General features: G+C 35.7%; 1 protein-coding gene across 2 annotated transcripts in view; it reads left to right on the top strand.

Annotated features, from left to right (window-relative positions):
- Positions 1-23,206, top strand: part of LOC119837085 (NACHT domain- and WD repeat-containing protein 1) — a 45,245-nt gene that overhangs the window by 10,707 nt on the left and 11,332 nt on the right. The window contains exons 2-19 of one of the 2 annotated variants that reach the window (XM_038362580.1): positions 12,844-12,986; positions 13,677-13,871; positions 14,164-14,331; positions 14,580-14,730; positions 15,157-15,313; positions 15,564-15,713; positions 16,080-16,258; positions 16,748-16,840; positions 16,921-17,049; positions 17,331-17,436; positions 17,818-17,980; positions 18,209-18,417; positions 18,788-19,046; positions 19,846-20,024; positions 20,457-20,533; positions 20,653-21,201; positions 21,330-21,447; positions 21,756-21,885. In XM_038362580.1, coding sequence (XP_038218508.1) covers positions 12,844-12,986; positions 13,677-13,871; positions 14,164-14,331; positions 14,580-14,730; positions 15,157-15,313; positions 15,564-15,713; positions 16,080-16,258; positions 16,748-16,840; positions 16,921-17,049; positions 17,331-17,436; positions 17,818-17,980; positions 18,209-18,417; positions 18,788-19,046; positions 19,846-20,024; positions 20,457-20,533; positions 20,653-21,201; positions 21,330-21,447; positions 21,756-21,885 — 3,155 coding nt within the window. Of the gene's footprint in view, positions 1-12,822; positions 12,987-13,676; positions 13,872-14,163; positions 14,332-14,579; positions 14,731-15,156; positions 15,314-15,563; positions 15,714-16,079; positions 16,259-16,747; positions 16,841-16,920; positions 17,050-17,330; positions 17,437-17,817; positions 17,981-18,208; positions 18,418-18,787; positions 19,047-19,845; positions 20,025-20,456; positions 20,534-20,652; positions 21,202-21,329; positions 21,448-21,755; positions 21,886-23,206 lie in introns of both variants that reach the window. The other variant, XM_038362579.1, reaches the window with a different exon arrangement.

Here is a 23,206-nt window from a genome sequence, read left to right as displayed (position 1 = left end):
TTGAGTTTCGTTTGTAGGCGGTAAAATTGTCCATTAAATATAAGATGGGCAAGATCTTAGCATTAAAATGATGCTTTTTGAAATTGAACGTAATTCGATGAACCTACGATTATGATCGGTCACCAAAAATCTGACATTAATAATTAATTCGTTCTAAATCAAACATTTAATAAGGTAAATAAATTGTTGTTTATTGCTATTATTTTTTAATTACGCTTACTCTAGAAGCACTTTAAATCGTCATAACATAGTTTAACCATGTATCACCGGTTTCTTATTTAAATACTGTTAAAAACATATTAAAATAGTGAACGTATTAAATACCATTGGTTCTAAAGTTTTATTGTAGTACTCACTTATACAAAACTTACCACAACAACACGTAAGTGGTAAGTACAAGCTAGTAGCTAATTCCCTTAAACATGAAGACAACGGGATAGCATTGGAACAGGAAACCGTCTCTCATTGTTTGCATCTTGAGGAGTCTTCTAGGAATAAATACATGGTAAGCACGCGTTTGATTTAAATAGTATGTGAAAGGAAAGTGATGAGATTTCCATGGGTACTTATATTATAAATGTCAAAGTGGGTAACTCTGTCTATCTGTCCGTCCGTATGTCTCTTCTTGACACCTAAACTACTTGATCGACTTGTAACAAAAGAGTACAAGAAATTTGGCACAAAGATAGTTGGAAACTGAGAAAGGACATGGGATATTTTCTGCGCCGGATAACGGGAACTATGCGGGTAAAACCTTAGGACTGTATGTATTTTTGCCTTACCCTTACCCTTTGATTATGCGAGCGAAGTCGCAGGCGAAAATCTAGGCATTTATAAAATTAATCCAAACCGCTTTAGCACTAATTTTCTTCCACGATTGGTTCCAAATTTAATCAAATAAAATAAATGAAATGGATGCGAATGGATGGGACTGAAATTGAATCACTGCTTACTGTTTAATTATTCCTCCAACCAATTGGTCAATAAATATGAAAACAGAATTATTAATTTAACAATATGCTCTGATTTCTGCTGTTAATTACATCACATTGTAAAGTAATTGCCTTTATTTAAAGTAATTAAGCGCTTAAATTTCATCGTATGAAACGGATAACTGTGTAATTTTAATACATATATAGGTACATATATATAAGTATAATATACTAACTAAAACGTTAGTACAAAGTTTTTAAGGCCCTTGTGTAAACAAAAATGTTCTCAAACATATACCTTAATATTTTTAAAACTTATCATAATAACTGCAGACGTTTATACTCTGCTATGTAGCGTACCGGAACCTACATTAGCTACCAGAGTGTTTTATATAGCCTTAAAGTATATTGTCAGGTTCAGAGCATGTGTTTACTTGATAGTGTGTTGAAAACACAATGCCACAAATTTTATTCGATGGAGCCACAAAGACACCTCTAAACATTTCTTTTTATTGTTAAAACCATGCTACCAAATGATTCCGACTTTTTGTCGATTTATTCTTCGAACAACATAGTAATTTAATAGTGATTCCTTTTTTTAACTCAATTGATAGATATTTAGTAAACCGTGTATTTCTTATGTCTGAGCGATGATACGTACGCATGTGTTCGTGCGGCCCTGTATACCGATAGAGCCGGTCGAGACCATTGATTCGTTGACCGTATAAATGTGTGCGTACGTCATTCTAGATCTTGTAGTCCCCTTATCTAAACCCTTTTAAACATTTATTTGTTATTTGAGTACGAATAATTGTGGGCGGCGTGTATTTACGTTCGACATAAATTTTATCGCGTAAACAATGTAAAAAGGTCAGTGTAGAGTGATTTCTCCCACTATCAAATCATAATTAGCCCCTTTAACACCCATTCAAACAAACAAGTAATAAATCATAGCAGTAAGTGTTATTTCAATTAAAATCACAAATAAACTTAATGAGAGATCGTGTGGCGATGTGCCGAAATCAGATTTATGCACGATCCATGGATGTTACTCAAAAATCTCCGCCTTATTAGCAAAACTAATCTTCGTGGCTAATTTTGTATGGCTCTCATTTGCCATATCGCTTTATATTCATTTAAATTATGTATATTTTACTTGAAAATTTAACATGTTATGAAGTACTATTAACAACTGACATTTTACTGTCCAACAACAAATTAATCTCCACATCAAAATTCATTTCTTACTAAGTTTTTATAAAATATAGAAGACAAAATGCTCATTTACTCCATCTTTATTAAAGGAATTTATATCTATAGACTCTAATAAGTTTTATCCAATCCCTTAGAAGATCGGCACAGTTAGTCAAAATAAAAACAGAAAAGTTTCAGAACAGTACTACACTTTACTCTACTCTATTTAGTAATTGAGTACATTAAATACATAATATACTTATCTGATAGCCACAATCTTCTGTAGATTTTTCTTGTATGTTGAATTCGATGTTTTTATATTTATTTCATTTGCATGAATAGTATATGTATCTATCTATTATTTTTATCCACTCTAATTTCGTTTCGTTTATTCATCATCAACATAATCATAATCGACCTTTATATGTTCCCGCTGCTGGGACAAAGGAATCCTATGAGGGTTGAGGTTAATAACAATTATATAAAATAGGTAGGTAAGTAGTAGTGTGTAGTTTACTGAATACAGCTTATCCACGATTACAATTGTTTGGATGTCTTGATTATAGCAGCACTAGTTATCCAGCTTTACAATAAATAGCTACTAATAAATGAATATTTGTATATCGTATCAAAACAAATTCCCTTATCACAACAAGCACACAAATGCAGCTCATATAATAGTACTATTGCGATAATGACATAATTATATATAAGAGGAGGTAAGACAAAAGATGACGTACTTCGTGCGTCATAGGTCGGAAGTAGGTCAGGCCGGCCCTGGCCCGAGGGCACAAGGCACACGGTAATTAGCTATAAACTCGAATATCATAAGGTTTAATTTGCTATCTCACCTAGAGTATGTTATTGGTAGTTTGCTCCCTTGGTTTTGATCGTGAAAATGTTATGAAAACAGCATTGGAGCCTTTGTTAACCGACGCGGCGTCAATTAAATTGAGATGTATTTAAATGCATAGTATGTAAATAAGGCTCGAATTTTGGAATACGCAATAAACGTTTGAACAGAGCTTGTTGTTATTTTCTGAATTGTATGTACATTCATAAACTGATTACATTGTATAGCCATTTGTTTGTAATGAATGGTCCCCGAAACGACTGGACCGAATGGAAAAAAAAATACCAGCCATCACATTCTATTAGTATCTTTCATATGCGATATTTCTGTCAAAATAGTTTAAAGACTCCTGTCGTTGTGTCTTCTGTATTCACATTTTTATCTTGATTAGATGGCCTTACTATAGCCAACATATTATATTATAATGTTCATTGTATTTTGAACTTAAAACCATGCCGAACCACCAAAACTAATCTTACAACCCTGGTAGATAGAATTTTCGTTTTCGCATAATGGTTTCAAGGGGAGAGTAATTCATAATCCGCAAGAGATAGATCTTTTCATGTCGTGCTCCAAATAATCCCATTTCGAATCCCCAAATCCAATGCGATCTTCATTTCAACCTTTGATTCTGAAATCTGAACAGTGTGACTAATTTTATAAGATTTTATAATAACTTTATAAATTTTTTAAACTACGACTAATTTTATAAATTTTTATAAGATTTAGTTACATTCCGGATTCATTTATTTGATTGTATGTATCGGGTATCATCATCATCATCAACATCTGCCCATTTATGTTCTCACTGCGGGACACAGGCCTCCTAGGGTTCAGGCCGCACTGGTAGATCCACGCTGGCCAAGTGCGGGTTGGCAGATGTCGAACTTTTAATTCTCGGACAGTTCTGTTTCGAACAGTGGTGATTTTATCCACATGCGCAGATAAATTAAATGATCCATTTATTTTCAGCTCGCTCACCTTTTGAACCCTTGATTTTTCGATTTTAAGACCGAGGTCCACACCATTGAGCCACCACTGCTTTGCCACGTAACTGTAGTTTAAAACGTATCCAATGAACAGTTACAGATATTATATGTAATGTTATTCAACATCTAGCTCGCTTGGTTTGCATCATGTAATTGACGAGTCATCATTGTAAAAGCAATTGACATTGTAAAGCAGAATAGTACGATAGTTCTAGGTTATCTGTAATAGTATTTAATAGAACGTAAATTCCATTTGTATTCAGTTTAAGCTGGTGTTTTATTCGTTTTCGTCATTTATCATTCTTTGTTTGCGACTATCGTTCGAAACATCTGATGCTATATAAACCACAAGCTAATCTAAATGGAATGACGGCAAAATAAAGCATTTGTTAAATCTATGTAACCTATGTAAAAGTTATGATGTAATAGGTGTTGGATATTAAATAAATAAATGACAAATAAATGTTTACCGCGTCAGTTAGTGACATTTTAAAAACAGATAGTGATATTTACTACATTTTATATTTATTCCTACTGCTTTTGCTAGCGACAAGGTGAACGAAATGCATGCATCATCAATAAAACGACTAGGTGGTCGTTTTATTGATCTATTTTTTAATATTATTTTAAAAAACTGACACTATATCTATTGTCCTTAATGTAGGCTGTAGGCGACTCGTACAAAACTTAACTTTTTAATTGGTATTTAACGTTCCTAGCTACATTGTTCCATAAACGAATTAAAACATTATCACCCTTATAGAGCCCAATTATATCAAGGCCTGACAAAAGTAACGTTGTCCCACGTCTTCAGCTATATTAAGATTATCCTGGGTGGTATTCATGACAGTCGCATATACCTCAAGGAGCTTTTAATAGAAAGATACATCTATATGGCATCGCATTTGGTTGAAGTCTTAAATCATTTTACTTTTTCCCAAATGAATATTTATTAAGCCTTTGGTATACACCTGTATGTCAAAGTAAAACAACTGTTTTATAAGACTAATTTTAATAATGAATCAGTCCTAATCAGTTATAGACTAGCAAATTATCAGCAATAGAAAATACTATTATACATTTTAATTCATCGTAGTTATTTTTATAACATTTGAATTGGTTTATGTAAGACAAGCTTAAAGCAATTTTAGGCGTTTTTATTCTACTAGTAGGTACTTATGTGTTCATGTATGCGCGAAGATAAATTGTCTTATAATCTTATATTAATCTCATTTCTATTAACCACTTTTTTTTTAAGATATCAAAAGACCTAGTTACATACCAGCCTTCCACTATATTCAACACAACAAAACCTGTGTCTAAAGAAAAAAAAATAATTAACGCTGACCTTATGTGTTACTTCAGAAAGAATTAATATTAACTAAGTACAAGTAAGAGCTCGTTCTACTTGAAACATTATATAGGTGGATACAACTTGGCACAATTGGGTCGTAGGAATTACATGAATACATTTTTAATCTGAGCTATATATAATCTGTTATAACACACTGTACTGTTACCCTTTGTCTTTTACAATGTGATATTATAATTATAATAATATATTTTATGCAGCTGCATCTCGCGATTTCATCCGAACATAAAACCACAAACAAAAAGTGTAATTAGTCTTCTATATTCATTTATCAGTTATTTTATGTCTTTCTATTTAAGATTTTTTATTTGATTTTTGACACTACATCTTCGAATTTTAGCAATTTACGTCTATGCTATAGCCGTGAAAGCTTATTAGACAGATAATGAAACAGTCATTCAATTTATAATATAGCCCTACTAATATTTATTTTTTTTCCTTGTTAAGTCGCTGTCGCATTTCGTTGTAACCTGGAATTGCATTTGATTTAGATAATTGGATAAATAAATAAATAATATACTAAAAGGGTAAATTAATTTCGAACAAAACACGTGTGAATTGTGACCTTTGCCATTTAGGTACGTATATAAAAATAAATGCTTGTTTCTTTTATTCAAATTGTATCCACTTTGTCTTGATTAGACCGCGCGCAAATAGTAAATAGGGTATAAGGTAAAAGTCAAGCTTCCATTACTTTCCAGTGGTAAAACATTTTCCATTTAGATAATGTCTTCGACTTCAACAATAGTATATTATTGTAATTACATGAATAAATATTATCCTACTAGCTGCGCCCCGCGGTTTCAACCGCGTAAGAACGTATCCCGTAGGAATATCGGGATAAAAAGTTGCCTATATGCTATTCCAGTTGTCCAGCTGTCTACGTGCCAAATTTCATTGCAATTGGTTCAGTGGTTTTTGTGTGAAAGAGCAACAAACACACACACATCCTTACAAACTTTCACATTTATAATATTAGTAGGTTAGGATTGTAGATTACTTTGTACTATGTAGATTAATGTATTAAAAATAGGTAAAGTTTGAGAATTTATGGCTTGTGACATTGTTGAGGGTAATATTTGGATCTACTGAACCGATTTTGAAAATTCTTATACTAATAGAAAGCCACGTTATCTGTGAATGTCATAGGTTATATTTTATTTGTATTCGCCCGGGGCTAGCCGCAGCTAATATTTAAAATTGAAAGCGAAAGAATTGGAGTTATAAAACTATATCCACATTTAAATACTTAAATCATCTCATTTAAACAACAAACTACATAAAAATAACTTTTCACCAAATCCTACACAGTCATTTATTCGTTGTTTCCATGAACAAAATTGCCGCAATAATAATTAAATATTTTACGTAAAGAGCCTCCACCCGGCCCGTCGTGCTTGTCAAGTATTCGCTCAAATTATTTTCAAAGTATCAGCTTTAATGCTCCGGTGAAATGTTTGCGATTTCCGCTTTGACTTTCGACATTTTCGACGAGATTTTGCACAAACAGAAACCACAGCTGGGGCGGTTTGGGTAGCGTTGCGTATCATGAATGCTTTGTTTTTTAGAACCCACGATACGTACGTAAAATAGAGGTTCTCTGTCTAAAAATTCGAAAAGATTATTTACGTACGTTATATTATATGAAAATACTAGCTGCGCCCCGCGGTTTCACCCGCGTAAGTCCGTATCCCGTAGGAATATCGGGATAAAAAATTGCCCATAGGTTATTCCAGTTGTCCAGCTGTCTACGTATCAAATTTCATTGCAACCGGTTCAGTAGTTTTTGCGTGAAAGAGCAACAAACACACACATCCTAACAAACTTTCGCATTTATAATATTAGTAGAACTAGTAGGATATATATCTAGACGTACGTCCCGGCTCCGCCCGGATATCAAGATACCTGCTATATACTAATGGAGTATTTAATCGGGATAAAAAGTATCTTATCACCTAAGTCAGCTCATACCCTGTATGTTTATCAAATTTCATCAAAATCCGTTCTGTAGATTCAGCGTGATTGACGGACAAACATCGAAACAAACAAACTTTCACATTCGTAATATTAGTATGATACATATAATTAATAATCATTTTATAATATTATATAAGTGTAATTACAAATATATGAATGTGGTAATTGATTGATGGATTGATTGATATGTGATGAAAAAAAAGTTTATCTTTTGAGAACTTTTTTTTTTACATTTGTGTCGTTTTAATTAGATACTATAGAAAGTTGTAACCAATTTAATAAATATTTCAATACTAGCCGCTACGGCTACGCTCAGGTTGATCCGGAATAAAAACAAAATTAAATATCTGTAGACTATGACACTCACAGAGGACGTGGCTTTTTTTTTAATCTGTTCCATAGATCCAGAGTTTAACCCCGGAACGTTACAAACTCACACATTCACAAACTTTACATCTTTAAACTATTACATGTATGTTAGTATATAGCTATGTCATCAATTCAATAGATAGCAAACCGATTGAACGAGTATAACTGATGAACTAAAAAGTTATATGTTCATTGATCAATTAAGTGCAATACGGAAATCAGTAGAGCAAAGAGCTGGCAAAGCATCAAAGCGCATTTCCACCTGCACCTCATTCGTATCAGCTGTTAACAAGCCGCCATCTTTATTTGCTTATTTTTAATCTTGATTCATAAGCGCGACACTCGGTCTGTTTATTTTCAACGAGTTTTAGATAAATTTTAAAAACGTCTAGGAATGTTTTTTCATTTCTATGATTCATTATATATATTTTTTAAAGATGTTTCGCTTTTTGTTTAGAATGTGCTGTGGAAACGGAATGTTATAATTCCAATTATAATTAATATGTTCATGTATTTTGCATCAAAGTTAAAATATATCCATATGTTATCCATCATTTACCCTTAAGGATACCATTCGTTTGTCTTTCTTTCACGTCGCAGAGGAATGATCTTATGGTATAATTATTGTATTCGTTTTCAAGAATCAGTAAATGAATTCGTATTGTTTTAGTTAATGGATTTAATAGATGTAAATATATATTCGAAATAAAATTTTTATATATTTCTATCCCTATTTGTCTTCTCCACCGTATCAGCAAATATTATCACATCGTAAAGGCATTAAACATAAAATAGTTTAAGGGATTTTGTATATTAAATTTAAATACATTATAATGTTATTTAACACAACACAGTTCTAGTGCCCTTATTTTTTATCATTTGTATTCAAGTAAAAATTGATCCACCGTAACAGAGGTCGTGTGCTGCGTCGAGCATAAAAGAAATTCCGTCAAAGTCTCTACAATCTTGATATTTTCGTAATTACGCGGTAACAAAAGGAAAATTATCTCTCCATCTAGTAATGAGGTCAAAGCGTTTCGTGCTGCTTATTTGGCTAAGCACGTATTGTAATTAAGCAATTAAGATTTGAATCCAGATAAACTGGAGCTTATTAAAAAATTAGGTAGCCAAAGTAATATAAGGATCCCGTTGTGATTTTATCTGCACGGTTAAAATATTTTTATGGATTTCCTTCGTATAACGCTGGTCTCACATTCGCAAAACGCAAACCTACAGGTGTATGGTATTTGCAAATGTTTTTTCATACGTGAGCGCAAACATTCGTACATTTTATAACTGTAATGTCTAGAACTACTATGAAATAAAAAATCCTTCCAGTTTTAGATATTCGATTTATGGTAGATGGAAGGTTATAGGCTATATAACATCATATACGTCGTGGGTGAAACCGCAGCGCACAATTAGTTATCTAATAAATTGTGGCAGCAGTGATAGTACATATTATGTATTCAAAGTAAACAATTGGTCCAAATTACAATCCTGATAGATAATTATTATGAGGAAAGTTTTGAAATATATCTTTCGATGTGATTAATATTATTGGTAATGGATTAGCTAAAAATTATTTCCCATATGGATACATAGGTCATGATTTGGATAGTGAATATACATACATAGTACATTTATTGAGTAACATTCGTCGCCTGTCCTTTTGCATGTATCTTCTATAAATTGTGGCACCCGTTTCTACACTACTCTAAATGAAATAGCAAATCTCAATGATAAACGAACTCACTAACCTTTTAAAAATCGCGTACAATATATAATGGATGGTCCGTATCTAATTGTTATGTTAACTACGTCAGAGGCATGTGAATGTGTAAATGAGCGATTTACATAACACGTAAACAATACAGACACTATGACTAATTGCACGCTCAACTGTGCTCTCATGTGCGCTTGCGCAGGGCACGTATGAACGGTGCTATTGTGAAAAATACGGCGGATTCGCAATCGGTTCTGTTGTTACTTTCGTTTTCCCTTTCTAAACGATCAGTTATTTGGTTTTTGAAAAAGTTTAAATGTAAAAAAGAAATAATATAACATGCAATAATTTCATAATATCGCCAAATAATTTGTTCCTATCGCATAATTTGTTCAAGAGCAAGTTAAACTGCTGTTTAAGCATTTCTTCTAGTGTTTTGAATCTATGTTTATTAAAAAAAATTAATATCCAAATAAAATCTATGTATTGCTTCTCTAAACTAAAATTTTATCAGTAAATTTTGAAACGCTAAAATAAATATACAATCCAACAAATACTTGGAATTAAAAGTGGTATGTGCTATTTCGTTTTATCAATTCCAGTAAATTTAAATTAACTGTAATGATTATAATTAACTATCTGTCCCGGTGAACTTCGCAACCCCATTTTTGACACATTTTCAATATTTTTCATACAAACCCTCCCTGGCCTATTATGAATTCGTAAAATCAACATCAGTTTTAACGAGACTAATAAACAACGAATGATTTACTGTGCCTGTGTGGTCATTTATATCGAAAAATCTTATAATTTTCAGATAGGGCAAAAGACAAACATATAACTTCATATATGTCTCGACTGTGGAGCAACTCAACAATTTATAAATTTTTCAAACTTTGCTTATGCTGTAAATTTTATATGGTACTGCTCGGCTCTGCCTAAGTAGGTACTCAAAGCAAATTCCATACCGTAAATGAAAATGTAACATTTTTGTGTACGCTTCATATGAATTTCATGTTTTTCCCCCAACATACATATACGAGCGCGATAACAAACGCGATTCTTTCATTATTATCACATAAAATCCCACCACAACACAAGGTGAGAATACACCGTTACACCTCTGCGGACACGCCAACACAAATAATTAAAAATTTACCAGTGTTATCACAATACGCAGCTGGAACGAGAATTTCATTTTAAAAGTAAACAGCAGAGCTTTGTACATAGCCGGCGTAAGCTCACGCGAAGTAGGTCGGCACCGCGTCACGTTGACGTCATCGATGACGTAAGCGCCCGTCCCCCTGCCACGCCTGTAGCGCTATGGACTGAGTGGCAAGGGTATAGTGGCCTATGTAGTATGTACTGTGTATGTATAGTACTATCGTATGCTCTCGTTTACCCTACTGGTTTTGTTTGTTAGATTTGCGATGTAGGTAAAATTGACAATTTTAGTAGCGATCAATTCTTTGGTACAGACTCGTTTTGCTTTTTCAAAATTATTTGTATGAATAATACATTCCCGATAGAGCATTGTTATTAATTGACATCATGTATGATGATTATTTAACATAAAGGTACATTTACAGAGTCTAAGCATCGTGAATTTCACTTAGTACACCCATAGATTGTTACAAACATTCACAGTTATAATATCAAAATTAAGTTCATCTCATAACGATATCTATTAACCTTAAAACCTAGGTACAGTAGTTATATATTTACTACGCTTACACGTGAAACTAATAGCATTTTTACCAAAGCTGTTAGTATATAGTATGTACCATAAATTGTCAAAATTCCATATTCATAGCGGTTCGGGCTACTTTGGCTTGCATAGAAATTTGGGACGTGAATTCTAAGGTCGAGTTAGGTATTTCAGCTCCTCGAGTAATGTTCTATGAAATATCGCTGCACGTTATAATTCAAATTTGTTTTTGTCACAAATTTGTAATTAACATAAAACACTACTATTTGGCATTAATACCAAGTTACATTTTTCCATTAATTTACTTAAAATGAAAAAACAGTGCACATTTAGTATGATTTTGATTTATTAAATACGTTTACTAAGCCCAGCCCTGTTGTACCCCTTTGCTCCAATCAGCTGAGTGACGATAATAAATATTTACTCATACTAAAAGCTTTGCTCATAATATAATATTATAGCTTTATTACGTTCATGTATTCAGTGATTGATTGTAGCATCTTGAAATACAATTTACTATAGCAATATGGCAACCTTTACCGTATGATAGATAAAGTATAGGTCAAGGCTCTATCTAGCGAGATTCTTAAGCGCATACCTCTGTTACGATAACTTTATGAAAAATTAACACGGTATTTTTTTTCCTAAAGATTTGATTCGGAATAATGTAGGCTAGAATAGATAGACGAAATATACCTGAGAGTACAACCGATATATATCAATAGAGAATGAATAGTATTATTCCCGTAACGTATTTCCCGTCGCTTTTTTTCAATTATTTTTCAAGTGTTTACTTATTTCATTTTCCGGATAGTCTATTCTGGTTCTAATTAAATACTATAAAGAGTCAAAACAAATATCTTACTATATCTATACAATATAATATCTTACTATATCTATATAAGTAAGATTGGTAATTAAATCATATTTTAATTTAAAAGTGAATAAAACTGTGAACTGTGTGTTTTTATTTTTTGGAAATATAAAACTGAACGTGCAGTTTCATCAAGTGATAACTATTCAATGTATAAATTCAAACTATTCCACTGTTTTAGGTTTAAATATCTCTACGATTGACTCGTAATAGAAACACCATTAGATAATCCAAGGAACAAACTCCAAAGATTTTTCATTAAGACTTACATTTTACGAAGACTTTGGAAACTTAAATGAGCCTCTAGTCGAGGGAAAGATGTTTTAAAGTAACGGCAATGGTCGTTTAAAAGTTTTACAAAGCCTTTTAACATGATATTTGAGGAAATAAACGTTAACAATCCCCTTTTAATGAAAACTTTGTGGTGTCAGATTATTTAAAATTTCAACTTCGATCATTAATACAAATAAAAATAAATATGGAACTCGTGTAAAAAATACAGTATCTTATATAATACAGTTATTTAAGATGATCGTTGATTCTTTCAAGGTATTTTATTTATAAATAAACTTATTGTGCTAATACCAGTGTATATATGAGGTACATGAGTCGCTACAACGTCTTTCGTACCTATCTATTAAATAAATATTGCAGACCGGCACTTATAGTGAATGGGGTCCTAAATCACTTTATGATGGTTATCTCCCTGTAATGGAAACGGTTGATTACGATGTTCACATCTATTACAATGAAAAAGATCTATAATACAGGATAATGCATTATTAATATACGTATTCTGCAATAAAACGGCATAATAACATAGAGTAGACCGAATTGCTGCGCCCGCAGGTCCCCGCCGTACCGCGTCACGAAACCATCGTTCGACGCGGCGGCGGAACCTGCGCAGGAGTTGCTAGAGCCCGCCCCATCCTTTAAGGACAAGAAGCCGCAACTTAAAGGGCCTAGAGCACAGATTGGATCCAGCGTCTCTGGTAAGCTTATCATATTTTAAAAAATAGCAAGTGTTGGTTTGTTTTGCAAATTGTACAGATATAAGTTTGTAAGCCCTACCACAGGTCGTTTGAAAACCTTACGCCTCTACAAATGGATTGCCGTCGGAAGGAAACGAATCTGTCGTTTCTTCCATGTAAGATCCTGGGTAAGGAAAAGGTACCGGGCCTCCGGCTTCCCCATTCGCCGAACGAAACATAGTAACTATTAATACTATTTCATGCCGATCATCACTGAGGGTGTGCTAACGTCTCCGGTGCGAGTTGGCCCAATTCGTGCCGACGCGTACTAGACTCTCACATATAAAGTTGTTATTACGGTTGAATAATTAATTAGAATTAATTAAATTGTCTTCAAATTTAAAAGCGCATTATTCATACATATATAGCAATTTACAATATAATTACGGTTTATTATTATCATTAATATTTATTTAAGACTTCATATAACAATCCATTATACTTCTAAGATATGAGTATAACTTAAATACGTTTTAGTTTAATTTGTATCCATTGTTTTTTTTTCAATTTACATTCTGAAACAATGGAATTATTTACAAATAATATAAAAAAAAAACATCTGTTTTATCTACAAAAATGCTAAGTGTCACTTATCATTACCATGTTACCATAATCCAATACACTTTATCAATAATCCATATAACCTTTCAGATTCCATCTCACTATCATCACCGCAAGCGTGTGCGTCACCCCGCGAGGAGGTGGTGGGGGTCGGCCCTCCCATGCCGGCCAACGTGTCGGCCCTCTCAGAGGAGCACAGGTCGTACCTTTTGGGCAAAAGCAATGGCCAGCGGGCGAGAAAACGGAGGGCCATGCTTATATATGTATGTGCGGCGGACTCGCAAGGTGAGCGGAGTATTATATTGCTATATCAAATAAGATGAAATGTCTTTATATTTTTGGTAATATCGGGTCGGCGGTGATATATTTAATGTCTTATTAAAAATTTAAATAAGTGCAGAAATATGTAATAATCTAGAGTAAAATCAATGTTTAATTACTTAATATGTTAACTAATAACTAATAAATATTTAGATCGATTTATGGCTTATCCCATGCTAGACAAATCAATAAGGTATCCTTTATTTAAATATGAAGTATGTACAATGTTTTTTTTTAAACTAAACCTTTTCTCCAGATTGCTGTGCAGAAAAGGGTGCATTACACTGCGGCGTAGCGGCGCGGCTACGCCTGCGCGCACGCAAGCGCGGCTGGCGCGTGCACGTAGCGGATCTACATTGGCGTTCACCCCTCGAACAGCAGCGGGACCATCGCTTCCCCGTGCTTTGTATATCAGAGCTTGCGCGTGAGTTTCATAATGGGTTACTAGTTGTGTGTAGCTTTACCGAGAATCTCGTAGCAGGTCTACGAATCGGAACAGGTATACTCAGTGTGTATAATTCTACTGTACTATTAGGTCATAGCTTGATAATACAATACTTTGTGAAATAAATAGATTTCCGTACTTTATATAAACATTTTAATAATTAAATACTATTTGGAAATACTTATAGCAGAGACAACATTCGATCATGAAGGTTATTTATATTTCAGGTCAATCAGAACTGGGTGCAGTAGTACCGGTGTTGTTTTTAAACTCAAATCTCGGCACCCCACTGCTACCTCATACACTGGAGTGTGCGGATTTCAAAGCAGCGTTGGAGGCTGCTGATGATGAGAACGATAGGAGCTTATTGAATAAATGGTGAGTTTTTATTGAGTTAGTTAGTTAATTATGGTATAGGTATTTCTATCTGTTTGAAAATATAAAAATGTTTTATAAGTTTGACTGATGTAAGCTAGCTTTTCGATAGCTGCTTTACCCATACATTAGGTAGTATAAAATTTTCTCTCTCGTCTCAAGTTATTTTAGGAAAAACAATCGTTTTGACACCTCTATTTAATTTTTATTTACATATTTAAAGTACATAAATTTATATTATTGATTTTCATAAAAAATTTTTATTGGTTTGTCACTGTATTCTTACTACAGATCATTCGACTGAATGGACCGATTTTGACGATTTTTTTTGTTGCTTTCCAAGTGGTCCCATTTTAATTTGACCTCGTTCTGATTATTTGAAAGCGATTCAGTATTTCGTCACATCAAAATTCCCATCCCCCGGCGCAGGTACACGCTGGACAGCAGCACCACGCCGCCGTGCTACCGGCTGGTGCGCGGCGCGCCCGCCCGCTGGCGCCGCGAGATGGCGCGCGCGCTCAACGTGCTCGTGCGCACGCTGCCGCAGGAGGCGTGCGACGCCTACCTCACCACCGTGCTCGAGCAGGTCGGTGATATTGTTTATCATCATCATCATCAGCCCATATATGTTCCCACTGCTCGGACACAGAACGCATTTCTATGATATTGTATATAACGGTAACGCGTTACGTTACGAAGCAGTTTACTTTCCCATTAGGAGAGAGATATTATTTCAAAACTGATGGCGTTTATATTTCAAACAATTTACATAATCTATAAAATAATTATTAATAAAATAAAAAAACACCATGTAATATAATAAACCTGTTTTCCAGGAAGTACAACACACGGTGCTCATGAGTTCCGAAACGGCTCGCCGCTGCGTGTGGGTGTGCCGCTCGGGCGTGGCGGACACTCCTCAAGGCTCTGATGAGCAGTTGAGGGAATTACAGAGGAGGCTGGCTAACTTGCAGAGGGATCTGAAGGTAATACAATTATATATTTAAATATTATTAATTTAAATGATTCTTCGATATGGAGATAGTTTTCTTAAGTGGTAATTGAAGAGAAGTATTTGTATACTGGACTCGATTTCGAACTTCAAGTTCATGTACGTACGTACGTACAAATTTAACTTAAACTTATCAAGAATCATAGAAAAGACGATAATTTCATGAGCTTATCTTATTATCCTGATTAGGATCGTCAGGTTTTCATAAGAGTGCTATCTTAGGCCACATGTCATCTTACCATCAGGCGAGATCGCGGTCAAGCGCTACCCAATTGTATAAAAAAATATTTTTTTGTTCTTCAACTTTTTGCCGTGTATTAAAAAAAAGTGACTTGCCCAGCTGTACCTGAGCGAGCGCAACGTGATCCGCGCGAGCGTGCGCGGGCGCGCGCACGGCGCCGGCGACGAGGAGTACACGGCCGGCGTGCGCGCCGCGCTCGCCGAGCGGCTCGACGCGCTGCTCGACGCGCTCGCGGCCGACGGCGACGCGCCCGCCGGCTACTGCGGCATCCCCGCTGGGTGAGTGCGCTCTGCTCCCTGGATGCCGCCCGGACGAGTACAGCGTGGCAGGTGCACACTGTTCACCGGACACTACCCGGACTAAATAACGCGGAATATATTAGATATACGCTGACGATAAAATGTGGTATACCTCCTGAATAAAATGAATTTATTCGCACGAAAAGTGGTTATTTGTAAAGCACGATCTACACAATTCGCCAGTCACAGCTGGAATGCGGATGGTTACAGTGAAAATGTGTAAGTGAGAGTGGGTGGTTTATCGAAAATTACCTGCCAAATATAACGCTGTAAATATTTATTTTTTATTTTATTTTAAACACTTTATTGTGCTGTCAACGCAGCAGAAATGAATACAATAAAACTTACGCTAAAACATATAGCACAGAAGGCGGCCTTATCACTTACAAGTGATCTCTTCCAGGCAACCAACTGAAAAAGTTTTATGTATTGTTTGTATAACAAATCAATTTAATATTATAATTTCAGTTTGTTCGAGGAAATATCGGAACATTTGTTATTCTGCCAGAAGGCTTCACAGTGCACATCGAACCGAGAAATCACTTTGAACGAATTGAAAACGTAAGTATCTTTCATTGAGTCATCTATTAAAACAGTTAATGTTTTCTTTTCTTACTAATTATTGGCATCTCTATTTCCAGCTATGTACAAAGCGACAGTACAGTGCCGTTAGTGGTTCTGGGAGGTACGGGGTGTGGGAAGGCCACTCTACTAGCAAGAGCGGCTGCGCTTGCGCACACTTGGTTAGATGATTTGGCGCTGGTTGTTCGGTAAGATTGACAATTATGATGAAATATAAAAATCGTTTTAAAGAAGTGCTATTCAATGTGATATTAAATATAATTTTATAAGAAAATAGATTTCGAATGGATTTGGATAATTTAATTAAATAATTAGTAGCTAAATGATTCTATATACAACAACTTCATTTATAAGTTGTTCACAAGTGACTATATTTTTCACGAGTTATTTACATCAAATTAAGTTAATAAAAACAAACAATTTTTTTTTGTTGATTCGTATAATTAGATACTTTTCATCCGTTTTGTAGGTTCGTCGGGCTCACATCGCAGTCTAGCAGTTCCCATCAGCTGTTGAAGTCTATAGTTGACCAGCTGCACGTGCTGCACACGGGCACCGTGTATCGAGGGAAAAATGTAACTATAACCTCTGTTAAAACCTTATCCTGCTTCCTACATAATATCCACTCTATCTGTACTAAATTTTACGTCTAAAGGTTGCTGGTTCATATCCGGCTCGAAGGACCAATTAATTGTTGATTGTTTTAATGCGTCCGGTTAACTGTAACGCTTTAATATAAGTAAATAATTATGCATAAGAAATAATGCTATTACGCTGAAATGTTCATAATGCTAAACTACCGCATAGCTCGTACAGATCGTATAGTCTGTATTTGTAAATTGTATCTGTTTGTAACTATGTATATATTATTATTTGACTTTAGTTTCTCGCTCTCTTTACAAGAATATAGATGATTTTATAAAACTGTAGTTATATATTGATATGATGATATTCAGGAAGCGGGCTCACTATCGATAACCCTGCATCGGCTACTGGACGCGTTGTCCCGCAGCCGGCCCGTGCTGGTGTGCGTGGGCGGGGCCGACGCGCTGCGCGGCGTGCGCTGGCTGCCCGAGCGCCTGCCCAACGGCGTCAAGATGATCGTCACGGTCACCGAGGGTGAGTCGCGCTCGTGGTCACTGTCACTGAGTTGGTCACGGTCACTGAGTTGGTCATGGTCATTGAGTGTGTCGCTATTACTGTGTAGTAAATGGAACGGGTTGATTATAGATTATGTTGCATCAGTCGTACTCTTTAAATTAGAATGCTAATTACGGTCATATTTTGAAACATTTTAAATTTGAAAATAATTTAAAAAATCTCTAATTTAACTAACGACGAATACAGAGAAAGACGAGCCATCCAGCTCGGCGATAATGGCGGTGCTGTCGTCGGAGGACGGGCCGCGGGTGGTGCGCGCGCCGCCGGTGGGCGCGGAGGAGGCGGGCGCGGTGCTGGCCGCGTGCGCCGCCACGTACAGCCGCACGGGCGCCGCCTCGCCGCCCGACGCCGCCGTGCGCGCCGTGCGGAAGTGCACGCTGCCGCTCTACTGCAAGGTGCGCTCCACTCACTAAACAAACTGCAAACTGTCTGAACTTAACCAAAAGAAAAAAAAAATAATGACCAGCATCGGTTTCGAGTTGATAATCTCCTCCTTTTTGAAGTTGGTTGAAAATAGTGTAGAAGTCAAAAGGTGAAAAAAAACTAAAAATTTACGAATGGAACGGCAGTGCAAGGTAGTATTAAAAGATAAATGATTATTGTTCCCTTTGACTATAGTTTTCAGATAGGGACGAATCATTATTACGTGAAAAGACAGGTTGATATATTGTACTTATTCGTTTTACGTAACGTTTTTTTATAGTTTCTTTATGTTAATAATTTGATAATTCTAGTTGTTTTTAATTTCTAATTCAACTTTTTCAGATCTTAGCATGGCAGATATCGCTATCGGCCGAAACATTCACCGAACAGACGGAGCCGGAAACGACGCCTGAGTTGGTTATATGCGATGAGTTAGAAGCTCAGCTGGAGCAGATACTCATTGCAACTGAGGCAGCGTTAGGCGCTGAGAAAGTTAAGGCCTGCTTGTCTTTACTCACTGCGTCTAGACGCGGTCTAGATGATACCGAAATACTGGATATGCTGGCACATGATGACCTGTTTAGAAGCGAAGAGACATATTGTGAGTTTTTTTTTATTTATTAACTATAAATTAATTTCTTTATTTAGGATAGGTTCGACTTATATTTATTAAGAAACAAAGGGCCTAAGATATATCCTTGGAGGATGCCAAAATATAAATAGGCTAAAGAGTGGCCTATTTTTTTTTTTAATTTGTGTGCCAGTAGCTAAGTATTGGTGTTTTAAAATAAAATGCTAACGTTCGACATATTATATAGTATGTATATACATGAAAGTTTTCATATTAAGACTTGATGTCAAGAACCGCTCGCGGCTTTGCCAGCGTAGTCAAATAAATACTCGTATAGCTGTCGTTCCCGTAGGATTTCCGGGATAAAACCAATCTTATGTCCTTTCCTTGCAGTTTACACGTGTAGAAGAGACAGACTGTTAGATAAATTTACGTTCTCATTTATAATATTAGGAGAGATGTGCAATCAGACTATGACTATGGTCCTGGTCTTATTTTACGTGAGGGAGTTCAGGTGATTACAGTTATGATTATAAATATGACGAACTAGCTGCGCCCCGCGGTTTCACCCGCGTAAGTCCGTATCCCATAGGAATATCGGGATAAAAAGTTGTCTATATGTTATTCCAGTTGTCCAGCTGTCTACGTACCAAATTTTATTGCAATCGGTTCAGTAGTTTTTGCGTGAAAGAGCAACAAACGCACACGCATCCTTACAAACTTTCGCATTTATATTATTAGTAGGATAGGATAGTAGGATAGGAAGCAGGATTTGTAACGTAACTTATAACGTAACATATAAGGTAGCGTGTAACGTAACGTGTAACAGTGCCGTGGGCGCCGGCGGCGCTGCTGTGGCCGCAAGTGAGCGCGCTGCTGGCGCCGTGGCTGCGCTGGGACGCGCGGGGCGCGGCGCGCTGGCGGGACGCCGCGCTCGCCGCCGCCGCCGCCGACCGCTACCTGGCCGACTGCGACGACGCGCGCCGCACGCTCGCCGACTACTACGAGGTGGGTGGGGCGTGGGGACGTGCTGCCGCATTACTCACATTTCACTAGTAACTTTATTATCAAATTATGTTCTACTAACAAAGGAACTACTTATTCGAATATTATGATAAATAAAAATAAATACTGTCGTCTAGTGAGCGTGTTGCTATGGCCGCAAGCGAGAGCGCTACCGAGAATGTAGGTGATGCAAAGTCCAATCCACGAAAGAAGTCCCCTTTGGGATCCTAAACACAACGCTGTAGTCGTCAAATTTGTATATTTCGTCCATGTGGAAATTAGTTCTATATATGTCTTTTTATATCACAATAATCTAATGCTAGTAAACTAAATATAACAATATTGGTTAAGACTTTAAATAAACATAAGATCAAAGAACTGAGAATCAGGAAACAATAACAAAGTTCAATCTAGATATATTTTATATATTCACAGGGAGTTTGGTACAACGACAATGATCCCAAAATGTCAGGACGACTCATTTCGCAAGAAAACAAATTCTCCGATGAATGGTAAGCAAACAAAACATAAAGAATGGAACAAAATTTAGATGTTATATTTCTAAATTTCCTTAAAATACAAATTGCTTAAGTTTCGGGCGAGACTTCATACAGAATAATTATTTTTCTAGCTACAACACGAGAAAGTTAGACGAGCTTCCATTCCAACACTATCACTTGCTAAAAGAAGACCCAGAAGCGTTCGCCAATAAGCCATACTTCACAAAACTTGACTGGGTCCACGACAAACTGGCTGCAACGGACTGCGGACATTTTTTAGAAGACATAGGCCTCGTACATATCGACCCCTTGCCAGAGCACATTGAAATACTCAAAGAGGTCTTCGAGACTCACTCGTACGCGCTGGACTATGACCACAGACAATTCTACGGACTCCTCAGAGCTACCATAGAGAGGCGTCAACGGGAGGGCATAGACATCCACAGTGATATAGTCCGAGAATGGATGAGACAAATCTTCGACCCACCCGTGCCTACATTTTATCCCATGAACGAGGACTTCTGGAAAGTTATGGAAAATAGGGAGAAACGCGATTTCTCTATGGTCGAAGGTTTTGATACTAAGCCGTATGATTTGATCGTTAGATTTGATACTAGGGGCAAATTTATTGCTACTGTCTCGACGGAGAGAGAAGAAATTTGCGTTTGGGATGTTACAAGGTATTTATACGAAATTTTTGTAATTATAACTTAAAATAAATGCAATACAATTGTAAATAAAATTTTTATTAAATTTAAGGTTTTTTGTAAGATTTTTTCTTATAATGAAATAATAAAAACCTTTTCAGATGTAAGTTAGTGCGAAAGATAGTAGGAGTAACGCATCCTATAAACTTAGTGCCAATAGACGAGTACAGGTGTGTCGTGCTGTGCAGACGCGAGCTGAGAGTCTATGATCTAGACCAGGTAGGTTCCTTTTTAGTCTAATATATCTATTTGGATCTTTTAATTTGATCAATATGACTTTGTTTTGCCCTTTTTCTTCTTTTATAAAACACTTTTTATAACAAAATGAAGAGGAATCATCCTTTCATAAAAATCATAGGTACTATTCGTATATATTTTTCAGGAATTTTCATTTGTCGACCCTCGTTATCATTGAAAAAATTGCTGTCACTAGAATTATGCCATTAAATCGTTGTCCTCAAATTTTTGCAGAAACATTTCTGACTACCAATGTCTCTCACAACTCATCTATTATTCGCATGTTCCAGGGTAAATTCGTAGTAGCATTGAAGGGTGTGATGAACCAAAAAATGCCCTACTACGGTCTGCACGACTCCAAGCATTTAGTCGCTCTGTCTAGGAATAGGATGTATGTGAATCTTATGAACATTGAAACAGGTAAGGTATAATTATAAAGTAAAAAATTAAGTACCGTACCCCCCAGTGGGGGTATGGGACAGATGATCGTTTTCTTTATGGACAAATCCCCACCGGGAATCGAATCGAAGACCCCTCGGTTCTACACACATGTGTTAACCAATGTATCAAGGAGGTGGTCAAATGTTAAATACATCAGAATTAAAAGTATTAGAACTACAACCACTGTCGCCAGATGGCGCTGCTCTCGTCTATGCGAAGCTAGAGCACGCTAGTAAAGTTCTCAACAATATATGTATAAGCTATCTTGTACAAAGGGTTGGTATTCAGTATCCAGTAACCAGTACATCCAGTAGTCAACAAAATACAGTGTTAGTTATACAGTGTTGTAAAATAGTGTAGTAAAAGTGTACAGTGCAAATCGGGAAGAATAAATCGTTGAAAAGTATAACAGTGTTTCGCTCAGATCCCCAGTGTTATACATGGTTCTTCGGCCGGATACTAAATAATAAAGTCAGTGGTTGTGATCAGTGCTACAGTAAGTGACAATAAGGATTGTGAATGTGTAAGTGATATATCGGGACTGTGAAACTGTAAGTACTTTGAACTCTACTACTCCGGATAATCACTTTGAAATATTCAGGGACTTAGTAAATTCAGTGAAAATACACAAGTACGAGGACTCTATGTTCAAAAAGTGTTAATGTTTCAAAGACTTGTAAAAATTTCAAGTGCTTCATTTACTTAGATTTAGAGATATTGGGACTTAGAAAAAATCTGTGATATGAACTTGTAAAACTCAGTGATATTGACTTAGTGATTTTAAAGTGTTATCAGAACTTTGACAAATCGGGAACTCTGTGAATTATATAACATAATTGCATCAAACGTTAAAATGGATAGCCTCATATTAATTCAACGGGATTTACAAGCAAAAATTAATAACGGCTTTTCCAATTTTAAGAAGACTCCAAAACCTCGTTTGACTATATCTTATATTGAAACAAGATTGGAATTATTGGAAAGTTATTGGTCAAAGTTCGAGACAAACCATCGCGAAGTCTTATTAAAAGCAAACAATACGGATCTAAGCAAAGAATCATATTTTACTCAAAATGTATATGATGGCGTTGAAGACAGTTTCATAGAATATAAAAGCACACTAAAAGAAATACTTTTAAAATTAAAAGCTGAATCGGTTAGCACACCACAGAGCATTGATAACACCACACAACAAGCAAAGGAAGGATCTGTCAAATTACCTAAAATAGTTTTACCACAATTCTCGGGAAATTATATGGAATGGACTACTTTTCATGATTTGTTCAACACACTCATTCAT

This window comes from Zerene cesonia, chromosome 26, assembly GCF_012273895.1.
Source record: "Zerene cesonia ecotype Mississippi chromosome 26, Zerene_cesonia_1.1, whole genome shotgun sequence".
Lineage (NCBI taxonomy): Eukaryota > Metazoa > Arthropoda > Insecta > Lepidoptera > Pieridae > Zerene > Zerene cesonia.
The sequence above is the reverse complement of the archived record's forward strand: the minus strand, read 5'-3'. Positions and strand labels throughout refer to the sequence as shown.